Source organism: Marmota flaviventris, chromosome 2, assembly GCF_047511675.1.
Source record: "Marmota flaviventris isolate mMarFla1 chromosome 2, mMarFla1.hap1, whole genome shotgun sequence".
Taxonomy (NCBI): Eukaryota; Metazoa; Chordata; class Mammalia; order Rodentia; family Sciuridae; genus Marmota; species Marmota flaviventris.
Genome location: NC_092499.1, coordinates 47,861,252 through 47,874,003, shown reverse-complemented (window position 1 = coordinate 47,874,003; position 12,752 = coordinate 47,861,252). Strand labels below are relative to the sequence as shown.

The window sequence follows — 12,752 nt, the reverse complement described above, 5'->3', positions numbered from 1 at the left end:
AGCCCCATTGGTTTGACTTTTTAAATGTTATAAATAACACTGCTGTGAACATTTCCTGTACAGTTTTTGGTTTGAACATATTTCACTTCCCTGAGTATATACCTAGGAGCATAATTGATGGATTCTATAGTAACTCTTTTAACATTTTGAGGAACTGCCAGTGATATAGTAGCTGCACTATTTTACATACCCGTCAAAAAGGTATGCGTGTTCTACATTCTTCATATCCTAGAGCACTTGTTGTCTGTCTTTTAATATTAATCTTAGTGGATATGAAGCTGTTATCTTGTTGTGATTTTGATTTAAGTATCTGTTATAATGTCATTTTTCAGTGCTTATTGGCCATTTATATATTTTATTTGGGAAAGTGTCTGTTCAAATCTGCACTGAGTTGAATAGTGTCTCCTTAAAGTTTCATGTCTATCCAGAGCCTCACTGTAATTTGAAGAGAGGGTTGCAGATGTAATTAGTTAAGATGAGGTCATACTAGATTAGATTTGTCCTTTAATCTGATGTCTGGTGTCTATAAGAAGGCCATTTGAAGACACACAGACATATGCACATATAGGACAGATGTCCATGTGAAGGTAGAAGCAGAAATTGCAATGATATAACTACAAGCTAAGGAATGCTGAGGATTGTTAACAACCATTAGAGGCTAAGAAGTGGCAAGGAAAAATTATCTACTGGAACCTTTGGAGGAATATGGCACTGTCAACACTTTGGTTTAACTAATAGCCTCCAGAACAATGAAAGAATAAATATTGTTTAAATCCACCTAATTTGTGTAATTTGTTTTAGAAGTCTTAGGAAACTAATACAAAATTACCTTTTTACTATTTAACTGTAAGAATTCTGTATACATTTTTGGATACAAGTTCCATGTAAGATATGATTTACAAATATTTTCTGTCATTCTGTAGATCGTCATTTCACTTACTTGATAATATCATCCATAATACAAAAATGTTTAATTTTGATTAATTTTTATTTTCTCTTTTGTGTTGTATTTAAGAAGACCTTGCCTCTGTGTCCTCTATTCTGTCTACATGCTTAGTGAAAGAAGCCAATCCCTAAAAAACAAAGGCCAAATGTTTTCTCTGATATGTGGACACTGATCCATAATGGGGGTTAGGGGAGAGCATGGGAGGAATGGAGGAACTTTGGATTGGGCAAAGGGGAGGGAGGGGGAAGGGAAGGAGCATGGGGTTAGGAAAGATGGTGGAAATGAGATGGACATCATTACCCTAAGGGACATGTATGAAGACACGAATGGTTTGACTCTACTTTGGGTACAATCAGAGAAATGAAAAAATGTACTCTATGTGTGTACTATGAATTGAAATGCACTCTTCTGTCATTATAACATATTAGAATAAATAAATAAATTTTAAAAAATAAGACCTTGCCTAATGCAAGCTCATATTTTCTTCTAAGACTTTTGTGGGTTTAGACCTGCTATTCCATCATCCTTTGTTAAAAAGAGTTTTTTCCCCTTTGGTATCATTATCAAAAAACAATTGACCATAAACAAGAGTTTATTTTTGGATATGTGGCTCTTATTATATGTCAGTACACATTGCTTTGATTTCTTCGGCAGCAAATTTTGAAATCATAAACTATGAGTGCTCTAGCTCTGTTCATTTTCAAGATTGTCCATTCTGGGTTTGTTGCATTTTCCTATGAATTTTTATTATTAGCCTGTCAGTTCCTACAAAATAGATAACTCAGATTTTATTAGGGATTGCATTGAATCTGTAGATCAATTTAGAGAATACTGTCATCTTATCAGTATTAAGTTTTTTAATCCATGAATTTTTTAAAATTTAGATCTTTAATTTATTTCAACAGTGCTTTGTAGTTTTCAGAATATGTTTTGTGCTTTTTAAATTTATACCTAAGTATTTTATTCTTTTTGATGATGTTATAAGGAATTTTTTTTCCTTTTCTTGGCTTGTTTACTGTTAGTATACTGTTTGTATCCTCCAATCTTGGTGAGCTCATTATTAGCTTAGACATCTTTCTAGTAAATTCTTTAGAATTTCCTATATATAAAATCATGTTATTTGCAAATGGGGATATGTTTACTTCTTCCTTTCCAATCAAATGTTTAAATCAAAGTCTTGTTACATGTATTCATATATTCACTCTCTTATTCAAGCAGTTTTAGTAATTTGTGTTTTTCTAGGAAATTGTCCACTTAATCTCACATTTGATTTGTTCACATACAGTTGTTCATAGTATCCCTTTACCCATTTATTTCTGTAATGTATGTAGTGATGTCCCTTCTTTCATTCTTGATTTTAGTAAAGTCTTTTTTTTCTTATCTAGCTAAAAATTGTCAATTTATTGATGATATTAAAGAAACAATTTTGGTTTCACTGATTTTTCTCTCTTGTTTTGATATTCATGCTTTAGTCTGATATTAGTAGAGCCAGCATTTCCATTGTTTGTTCCACCTTCACCCACAGACTAATAGCGTGAAGGTTCACTAATTATTCCAAAAGGAATATAGCCTTGGGCCCTGCACATAGACTTCCAGACTACCAGGAATGACCAGATGTTATTTTTAAGTCTTCACTTCCTAGGCTTCTACCCTGAGAGTATTACTCAGTGCCGTTGAGGCTTTTCCTAGTTTGATAGGTCTCTGTGTCACTTTGGAAATGTTGTATACCTTACTCTTAATTGCTCCTGATTGGACATAGTATGGTACCTGTGCACAAGATTTTGACCTGCAGAATTGATCCCAGAAAGGCTCTTCTTTGCTGTGTCTTTCCCTCTTCCTCTTTATTAAACTTCTGGCTGCTTTGCTGTTTTGTTCTTGTCATCAAGCTGCTAGCTTCTCTTAATTGCTTTATTCCAAGTTGTGTCAACTTAGCAGTAGTTCTGCCTGAAAGTCATTCCTTTCAGGCGGAACTACTGCTAAGTTCTTTGCCTTTATGACCTGCCTTTTATCCTAGATACCTACCTTCTATCACACCTGAGCCAGGGTCAGCAACTGGCTTTTCCCAGAGTGACACCTTTGCTCTATAATTGAGATCTTGCGAGAGTTTGGCAGTCACTGTTCTTCTTAACTTATTTCTCCTAGCAAAATCTATACATGCACCTAGCAAGCTAGAATGGAGAATGTTAGAAAGTTCAACCTGGAGCACCCGAAGCTTCTGTTCTAAGAAAGGGAACTGATTGAGTAAAGGGTAGTCTATGTGATCCACTCATCCACCCTTGAAGAACTTCTGTAACACAGAGCTAGGCAAACATGAGAAATGCCACTAGGAACCTACATTTTCCATAGTAAAACCATAGGCTCAGACTAGGATCTGAAGGAGAAGAGGATATCTCTGTCTTCTAGACATGAGTAGAATGCCTAGGGCAAAACTTCTAATATGGAGCCGAGGGGGTGGGTTAAGGGAACAAGTTGTGGCTCATGTGTCAAAAACTGTTCTTCGCAAGATTTAATATATTTTCTTTTTTTTTTTTTAAAGAGAGAGAGAGAGAATTTTTAATATTTATTTTTTAGTTTTTGGCAGATACAACATCTTTATTTGTATGTGGTGCTGAGGATCGAACCTGGGCTGCACACATGCCAGGCGAGGGCGCTACCACTTGAGCCACATCCCCAGCCCCTTAATATATTTTCTTTAATGAATATTTCCCCATTTGCTATATGCCTTTAGGACATATCCAGAGACTTTGAATGATTTTTTAAGAATCATTTTTCAGTAGTTAAATTGTGTTTTACTTGGGAAAGTGACCGCCCAGATCTATACTCTGTGGTTTTGGGAGGTCCTTTGCCTTGCCAAATTATAGTTTACTGCTTATACTAATTATCCTAATGATGCATCAGGCATACTAAAAGTTTGCGTTTGTATTTACCAGCCTAAGTAAAATACTGCTATTATTGAAAGCACTGAAACCTCTTTGTTGCTGATATTGAAACCCACAATCATGATTGGCAACTTCCTTAAGATGCATGGCAGAATTTGGTTGTCAGACTAAACTGTTACCAGTACTAGAGATTGAACCCAGGACCTTATGTATGCTAGGCAAGCACTGTACCCCACTGCTCTACCTTCTTAGCCCTTTGTATTTTTTTATATTGAAACTGAATCTCACTGGCTTCAAAGTTTTGATCTTCCTGTCTCAGCCTCCCTAGTAGCTGGGATTTCAGACATGATACAGTGCACCCACCTTGACTTCAGTTCTCATTTACTTATATTGGTTATAGTTTTTTTCTGTTTATTGTGGGGTGTTTTTTTGTTGGTGGTGGTTTTGAGTTTTGGTAATTCCTTCATGGTATGGTAACTTTACCTTCTGGGAATAAAGGTTGTCAACCCATGCTTTGATAAATCAACATTGACCAAGCATAGTGTACCCTACTTAGCTTGGAAAAACAAATTGCTGATAAGAAATTTGCTTTTATGAATACCTTGAAATTTTTATAGAGATCTAAAAATGCATAAGGACTTGAAAATTAATCCACACAGTTTTATAGTTATATATGTTTCCTTTGTATTATAAGTATTCTGAAAGAATTAATCACTTCTCATTCATCTCTATATTCCTACTAATTCTAAAACAAAATCCTTTTAGCCCTGGGATTCAGCATATTGTACAACATACAACTCTTCACATGCTTATGCATTCACATTTATCTGTCCTTCCTTATACTCTTTTTCTTCATTTGTCAATCTTCTAACCTTCCCCTAACTCAGTATTACCCTTCTCCCTTAGAAGTTGCTGTTTCTCCAATCAGAAGTAGTCATGCCTTTTTTCTATTCCCAAGGCAATTTTGCCACTTTTATGATGTCTTACTTATATTGTAATTACCTGTCCTATTGTAGACTATAAGATCAAAGTCTTTTTTCATTTTCTTATTGCCATATATTTTGTACATAGAACTTAATTATTGGATGAATGAATGGAAAAATGAATTTTTGAATGATGTAATCTTTTTTTTTTTTTTTTTTTTTTTACAGCAGAGAGACACATAAGATTGCAGTATTTTATGTTGCTGAAGGACAAGAAGATAAACACTCCATTCTCACCAATACTGGAGGAAGTCAAGCATATGAAGATTTTGTGGCTGGTCTTGGTTGGGAGGTATTTTTTTAAATTATACCAAATATTTTATAGTCATCCCTTGTTATCCTTGGGAGATTGGTCCCTCATCCCCTGTGGATACCAAAATCCAAAAATGCTCAAGTCCTTTATATCAAACATTGAAGTATGTGCTTATGCACATATCCTCCTGTATTAATTCATCTTTAGATTACTCGTAATGCCTAATACAATGTAAATTCTGTATAAATAGTTATTATGATGTATTAAGAAATTTAAAAAATATATTTGTAGTTATAGATGGACAGACACAATACCTTTATTTATGTTTATGTGTTGCTGAGGAGTGAACCCAGTGCCTTACATGTGCTAGGCAAGCACTCTGCCAGTGAGCCACAACCCCAACTCTGATGTATTAAGAAATTTTGACAAGGAAGAAAGTCTGTATTATAGTGTTCAGCACAAATACAATTTTTAAAAAAATATTTTCCATCTGTTGTTTGAAATCACAAATGTAGCCCATGGCTATTTGGAAGCAGAGGGTTATTTTTCTTTTTCTTTTCAGCCTATTTTAGAGTCATTATTTTAGGAGACACAATAACTTAATGATGGTTTATTATTGTTTCTGTCTTACATCTCATCTGTGAATATAGTAGCAATTGGGACTTTGAAAGTCAGAGTGGTGACTGGTTTTTTTGAGACAATATTTTGTCAGAGTACTGAACTCATAGGTTTAGAAGATCTAGAGTTTCCTTGCAACAATGACTAATAGATTGGTGATCTTCAAACTAAGACTTTAGACTGTACAGAGCTTTCTATGGGCACATGTGCATGTTTAATTTCAAGGAAATTAATTTTCAGATCCTCAATTTACTAATAACTAATGCTAGAGGGCTTATCTGTACTCTTTTGCCTCTCTTTTTCTGTTCTTTTACTTTGTAAAAGAAGGCACACTACTCACTCACCCCAAATCCTACTTTGTCCCAGAGAGGTTTGGCACCAGTTCAAGAAGGTGTTCTCCTAAATGAGAGTCTCTGACAGCAAGGCAAGAAATATTGAAAGGTGTAGCACTTATGTTGTCCTGGCAACCAACTCAAGGTTCCTCTGTCACATCTGTCTATTTCAAAATTATTACTCAGAAGCCAGGTATTTTTCATAGAGGTTTGTGATATTCTTGTTTGAATTAAAAAATGAAGCACCAGACATGTTCTAACAGAAAATGAATCTGATATGGATGATTTTATCATTAAGCTAAAAGCAAACATCTTATGTATATTGAATCAGCCAAATCTGTAGCTTCAAATTTTTGACAAAAACATATTTAAGGTACATATACGTGAAACATAAGGTACACTGTAAGTTATATCTTTAGCAATCATTTAAATTTGTGATGAAATTTTTATTATAGTTGTCAACTTAATAAATAATTTCTTAAAAAGCTTATAGAGAACATATAAGCAAAATTGTTGAAGACCATTGCAGTAGACTTGAACCTTCTAAAGGACATTTCATCTCACTGATTTTTTTTTTTAATCCCACTGTTTTTCTCATGTATGGTATATTGGTCTTTAGTGTTTAGTATACACTTTTATGGCTGATCTGCTATTTTAAGTGAATTTTCTAAGTTCTGAGGCCTCTTTGCATTTACCACAGGTAATAATATTCTTTTTTTTTTTTTAGTTGTAGATGGACACAATATCTTTTTTTTTAGTTGTAGATATTCTTTTTTTTTTAATTGTAGATGGACACAATACCTTTATTTATTTATTTTTATGTGGTGCTGAGGACTGAATCTAGTGCCTTACCCATGCCAGGCGAGTCCTCTGCTACTGAGCCACAACCCCAGCCCCAATAATATTCTCTCACCCAATGGAGATGATTTAAAGTTCAGTAGAGGTGATGTGTCTGAAAAGTCTTTAAAAAGTATAAAAGATATTATAAATGGGTTCTCTGTATAAAATGCCATAAAAGTATTAGTAAAAGTGAGAGACGTGAAAAGAACAAATTAGTAGGACTCACTTTTTGATTTAAAAACTTACACTACCGAGCAAAGCAAATCACGATATTGTGCTGTGGTTCTAACATGAGGGTAGGCATATAGATCAATGGAATAGAATTGACAGTCCAGAAACCAATCTACTTATTTATAGTCAACTGATCTTTGACGTTGATGCCAAGACCATCTTATCAACAAATGGTGCTGAACAACTGGATAGCCATATGCAAAAGAATGAAGTTGGAGGGCTGGGACCAGAGCACTTGCCTAGCATATGTGAGGCACTGGGTTCAATCCTCAGCACCACATAAAAATAAATAAAATAAAGGGATTCTGTCCATCTACAACTACAAAAAAAAATTTTTTAAATAAAGAATGAAGCTGGAACTTACCTCACATCATATATAAAAATTGACTCAAAATGGACCAAAGACCTAAAATTATAAAACACTTGAAAGAAAATATAAGGGCAAGTTTTGACAAAGGATTTTTGGATGTCATACTAAAAGCATAAGCAACAAGGGAAAAACTAGATAATAAACTGGCTGTGGTAGCATATGCCTGTAATTCCTAGCAGCTAGGGAAGCTGACACAGGAGAATCACAAATTCAAGGTCAACCTCAGCAATTTAACAAGGCCCTAAGTAACTTAGCAAGACCCAGTCTCAAAATAAAAAAGGGCTGGGAATATGGCTTATTGGTAAAGTGCTCCTTGAGTCAATTCCTGGTACAAAATAAAATTAGATAATAAGAACATCAAAATAAAAACTTTTGTACTTCAAGGAACACCCTCAACAGAGTTAAAAGACAGCCAACAAAATTGGAGAAAATAATTATTATAATGTATCTGATAAGAGAGTTGTGTCTAGAATATAAAAAGAACTCAGACAAATAAAAAATTAGAAGACAATTTAAAAATTACCAAAGGACCAAATAGACCTTTCTCCAAAGAACACATGAAAAGATGCTCAACATCATTGGCTATCAGAAAAGTGCATATGAAAACCACAGTGCTATATCATTTCACACCCTTCAAAGTGGCTAGGATCAAAAATAGCTTTTGGTAGGATTTAGAACAATCTGAATTTTCATACACTATAAGAGGGGATATAAAATGATGTAACCTTGTGGAAAAGAGTCTGGCAACTCATCAAATGATTAAACATAAAGGTTCCATATAACTAAACAGTTCTAAATATGTATGAGGAGAAATGAAAGCACAAGTCTGCATGTAAACCTGTACATATATGTTTATAGCAGAATTATTCATAATAACGTAATAGTGAAAACAGCCCGTAGGTTCTTCAGTGGATAAATGGGTAAATTATATGTGGTATATCCACAAAAGTTATTAATCAGCCATAAAAAGAAATGGATACTGATAAGTGCTACAACAAGAATGTACCTTAAAAACAATTCTAAGTGAAAACAACAGTCACCAAGACTCCTTATTTGATCGATTTATATGTGATATCCACAGTATCTGTAGGTTGTACTTGTCTGTGAATGTACTAAAGTCCCATCAAATTTGTACAAAGGGATCTTCTTTTTTAGATTGTTTGAATACATGTACAGTCCCTATTTTCATGCTGAGCACAACAAAAACCCTCGATATTACTTACAAAACTAATATGAGATTGAAAGGTAGAGAGAAAGCAGAACAGCTATGGACTTTGGGACTGAGGAATGCATAATGATGAATTTTCCACGTTTCCTTTTTTTCCCTCACATATATACAAGACTTGGAACTGAAGATGTTTTGGTAACTGAAAAACATCATTAGAAGCTAGGCCCAGATGTCTGTAATCCCAGTGGCTCTGGAGGCTGAAGCAAGAGGATCACAAGTTCAAAACCAACCTCATCAACAGCGAGGCACTAAGCAGCTCAGTGAGACCCTGTCTGTAAATAAAATACAAAATAGGGCTAGGGATGTGGCTCAGTGGTTGAGTGCCTCTAAATTCAATTCCCAGTACCCCTCCCCACCAAAAATCATTAGGCAAAAATGACCCTCCCCCCCCCAAAAAAAAAAGCTAAAGGAGCAACCTATCTAAAAGGCACATATTTTTTAAAAATTAGAAAGTAATTGGTATACTCCAGCCAAATACTTCAGAAAATACCTTGACTTCATCCCCACCCCTTACAACAAAGGCCAAATAGGGAGTCTAGACTTCCACCTTCATGAGGCAATAATGAAGTGCCAGCAACACTACACTGGGGAAGTGTCAGAGAAGGCCAAGAAGAAAGACAATCTCCACCAGTTGGTAATGATCCCTTATGTATACACCCATACTTCAGTGGAAACTACATAGGAAACCTGGAATTCTTTTTAGTATTGGGGATGGAACCCAGGGGCATTCAAACACTGAGCCACGTGTCAACCCTTTTTGTGTATTTTATTTAGAGACAGGGTCTTGCTGAGTTGCTTAGGGACTTACTAAGTTGCTGAGGGTAGCTTTGAACTCGCAATCCTCCTGCCTCAGCTTCCCGAGCCACTGGGTTTAACCAGCATGTGCCACCATGTCCAGTTAGGAAACCTGGAATTCTATTTCCAATCAGCAGTAATGAGACCCTCTTACCCTGCTAACTGGGATAGTATTAGAGGAGGTCGGTGGAGAGTTAAGACTTTCCCTATAACCCAATAGTAATTAGGCCACCCTACCACTATATCAGTGGACATAACATAAGAAACCAGAATCCTTCCTCCGCCTAGCAGTAATGAGGCTCTCTCTCCCTTTGCAGGTATCAGTGGAGGTTTAGTGGAAACCTATATTCCTACCTTTACCTGGCAATAATGAGGCAACACCTTGTCCCTCTTCCCAACTCTTTTCCCTGCTGGAGCAGTGTTAGGAAACTACCAGCTATGTCGTTTTAAGACTTAGAGTCTCATAACATGAAAATATCCCATTTTTATTCAAAATCATTCAGTATACAAAGAACCAGAGAGATCTCAAACAAAATTTAAGAAGTCAGTAGATGCCCACACCAAGATAACAAAAATTTTTAAGCAACTATACAGAAATGCTTCCTTGAGCAATTAGGAGCACAGTTCAAACAAATGAAAAATAGAAAATATCAACAGAGAAATACAAAATACAATAAACAGCCAAATGGAAACTTTAGAGCTGAATGTATAATAACTGAAACAGAAAGTTTATTAGCTGGGCCCAGCAACAGAGTAGAATGCGAATGGGGGTACAGAAGAATCAGTAAACTGGAAGATAATAAAACAGTAGAAATCAACCTGAACATCAGAGACAAAACGGACCTAAAAACAATGGACAACTTTAGGGACCTGTGAGACTGTACTAAAAGATCTAACCTTCTTATACTCTGAGTCCCAGAAGAAAAGAGAAGCTAGGTCTGAAAAAGTGCTTGAAGAAATAATGGCTGAAAACTTCCCAAATTTTATAAGAAACCTAAAAGTACTAGGAGAAACCCAAACAGGATAAACCAAAAGAAATTCATACTAAGACTCATCATTATAAAAACTAAAGACAAAAACAAAAGTCTTGAGCAGAGAAAAAAGTAGACCTGTTTTAAGGGGGTAAACAAAAACAACTAGAATGATAGCAAATTTCTCATCAGAATCAGAACACTAGGAAGTGACATAGTATTTTTTCAAGTGCTGAAAGAAAAATGTCAACTCAGAATATAACTAGCAAAAATATCCTTTGAGGGAAAAAACACTCTCAGATGAAAGAGAACTTGTTACCATTAAGTTTTACCCTGAAACAATCACTGAAACAAGTTCTGTTAACAGAAAGGGAGTGTGGTAAAGGAAGGAAGAGAGCATGAAAAGAAAAATTAAGGGTAAATATTATACTTTCCTTCTTCTCTGAAGTTTTCCTAATTATGTTTGACGGTGGAAGCAAAAAATTATAACACAATCTGATGTGTTTCTAAATATATAGAGAGGAAATATTTATGACAGTTATATTACAAACAGTGGGGAGGGTACAGGGAAATACATTAAGTTAGGGTTACTATACTCAAGTAGGTATATTGATAGACTGTGATGACTTTATATATATATACACACACACACACACACACACACACACACATACATATACACAATGATCCACATTCTTTTCAAGTGCCCACAGGACATATCATATACACACACACACACACACACATGACCTAGGGCAACCAACCATTAAATAGTATTCAAAAAAGAATACTCCAAAAAAGTGATAGATAAATAAAAATAGAATTCTAGAAAATGTTTAAGTAACCCATAGGAGTCAGAAAAAATAAAATAAAACCTAGAAAACAAAAAAATAATAATTTTAGGCATAAGCCCTACTCTATTAATAATTATGTGAAATATAAATGCTCTAAAGAACAAATTAAAAGACGGAGATTGGCAGAATGGATTAAAAAGTATGACTCACCCATGTGTTATCTAAAAGAAACTTTAAATGTAATAGTGGAATCTGGCAGAAAGTAAGAGGATGGGAAAAGTTATGCAATCAAAGGGAAGTTAGATTTGCTATATTAATACTGGAAAAGGTAGATTGTAGAGCAAAGAAAATGACCAGGGACACAGGGACATTATATAATTTATGCAACGATCAGTCCACGAAGAAGACAGAGCAATCCTAAATGTATATGCATCAAACAACAGAACTATAAAAGATGTGAAGCAGAAGCTGAAGAATAGACAGATCCACAATTATATTCCCCCTCTCAGCAATTGAGAGAACTTGATGGAAAATCAGCAAGTGTATGGAAGAATTTAATACCATCAGCCATCAGGATCTACTCTACAATTTTAGAGCCCTTCACCCAACAACACAATGATTCACATTCTTTTCAAGTGCCCATAGGACATATCAAGGTAGACAATTTCCTAGGCCATAAAACAAACCTGAACAAATTCAAGAGCATTGAAATCATGGAATATGTTCTCCCTCCATAATGGAGTCAAACCTGAATTCATTAACAGAAAGGTATCAGGACGGCTGGGGTTGTGGCTCTGTAGAGCACTCACCTAGTATCTAGCTCAACCATCTAACTCATTCTCATGAAAATGGCCTTTTATTGTCCCCATACAAAATTTTATGGACTTGGGGTACTACAATGATTTGTTTACAGGTGTCCTACCCTGTGTTTTCCTTTAATGCCAGGAAAAAAAAAAGAAAATAAAGATTCTTTTAAAAAAATAAAAAAGGTAATGGGAAAATCTTCAACACTTAGGTTACACACAACATGATTCCTTTTATAAGACATTATTGAAATGACAGTTATAGAAATGGAAAACAAATGAGTGATTTCCTGGAGTTAAGGAAGAGCCAGGGTGAAAGGGATAGTAGATGCAGCTCACATAACAGGGCAACATGGGGGATCCTTGTGGTATTGAAAATGTTCATCTCTTAATCATATCAGTGTTAGTATCTGCAGTTATCTCCAAGTATTTGACTTAAAAACAGACCAGCAAAATGTTACAAAGGTGTTTACAGCAAAGGAACACTAAATTGAGACTTTCTTTTATCTTCTGTATATAATCAGATAATTGACATGAAAATAGATCACTTTCTCACTTAAAAAAAAAAAAAACTATACTGAGCTACCATTTTTCACCCATCAGATTAGCAAAGATCAAAGTTTGATATATTATTATATTTGAGAGGATACAAGGGAAACACAAATTTATTTATTTTCACAAATAAGACATGGTAGATGCTCAGTGTAAT

The 12,752-nt window shown here is 34.9% G+C and overlaps 1 protein-coding gene across 3 annotated transcripts in view; it reads left to right on the top strand.

The window, feature by feature from the left end:
• The window catches only part of Ralgapa1 (Ral GTPase activating protein catalytic subunit alpha 1), a 251,241-nt gene that overhangs the window by 185,688 nt on the left and 52,801 nt on the right, over window positions 1-12,752 (top strand). For all 3 annotated transcript variants that reach the window (XM_027929475.2, XM_071607832.1, XM_027929473.3), the window contains exon 35: window positions 4,977-5,100. In XM_027929475.2, the coding sequence (XP_027785276.2) occupies window positions 4,977-5,100 (124 nt within the window). The remainder of the gene's footprint in view (window positions 1-4,976; window positions 5,101-12,752) is intronic.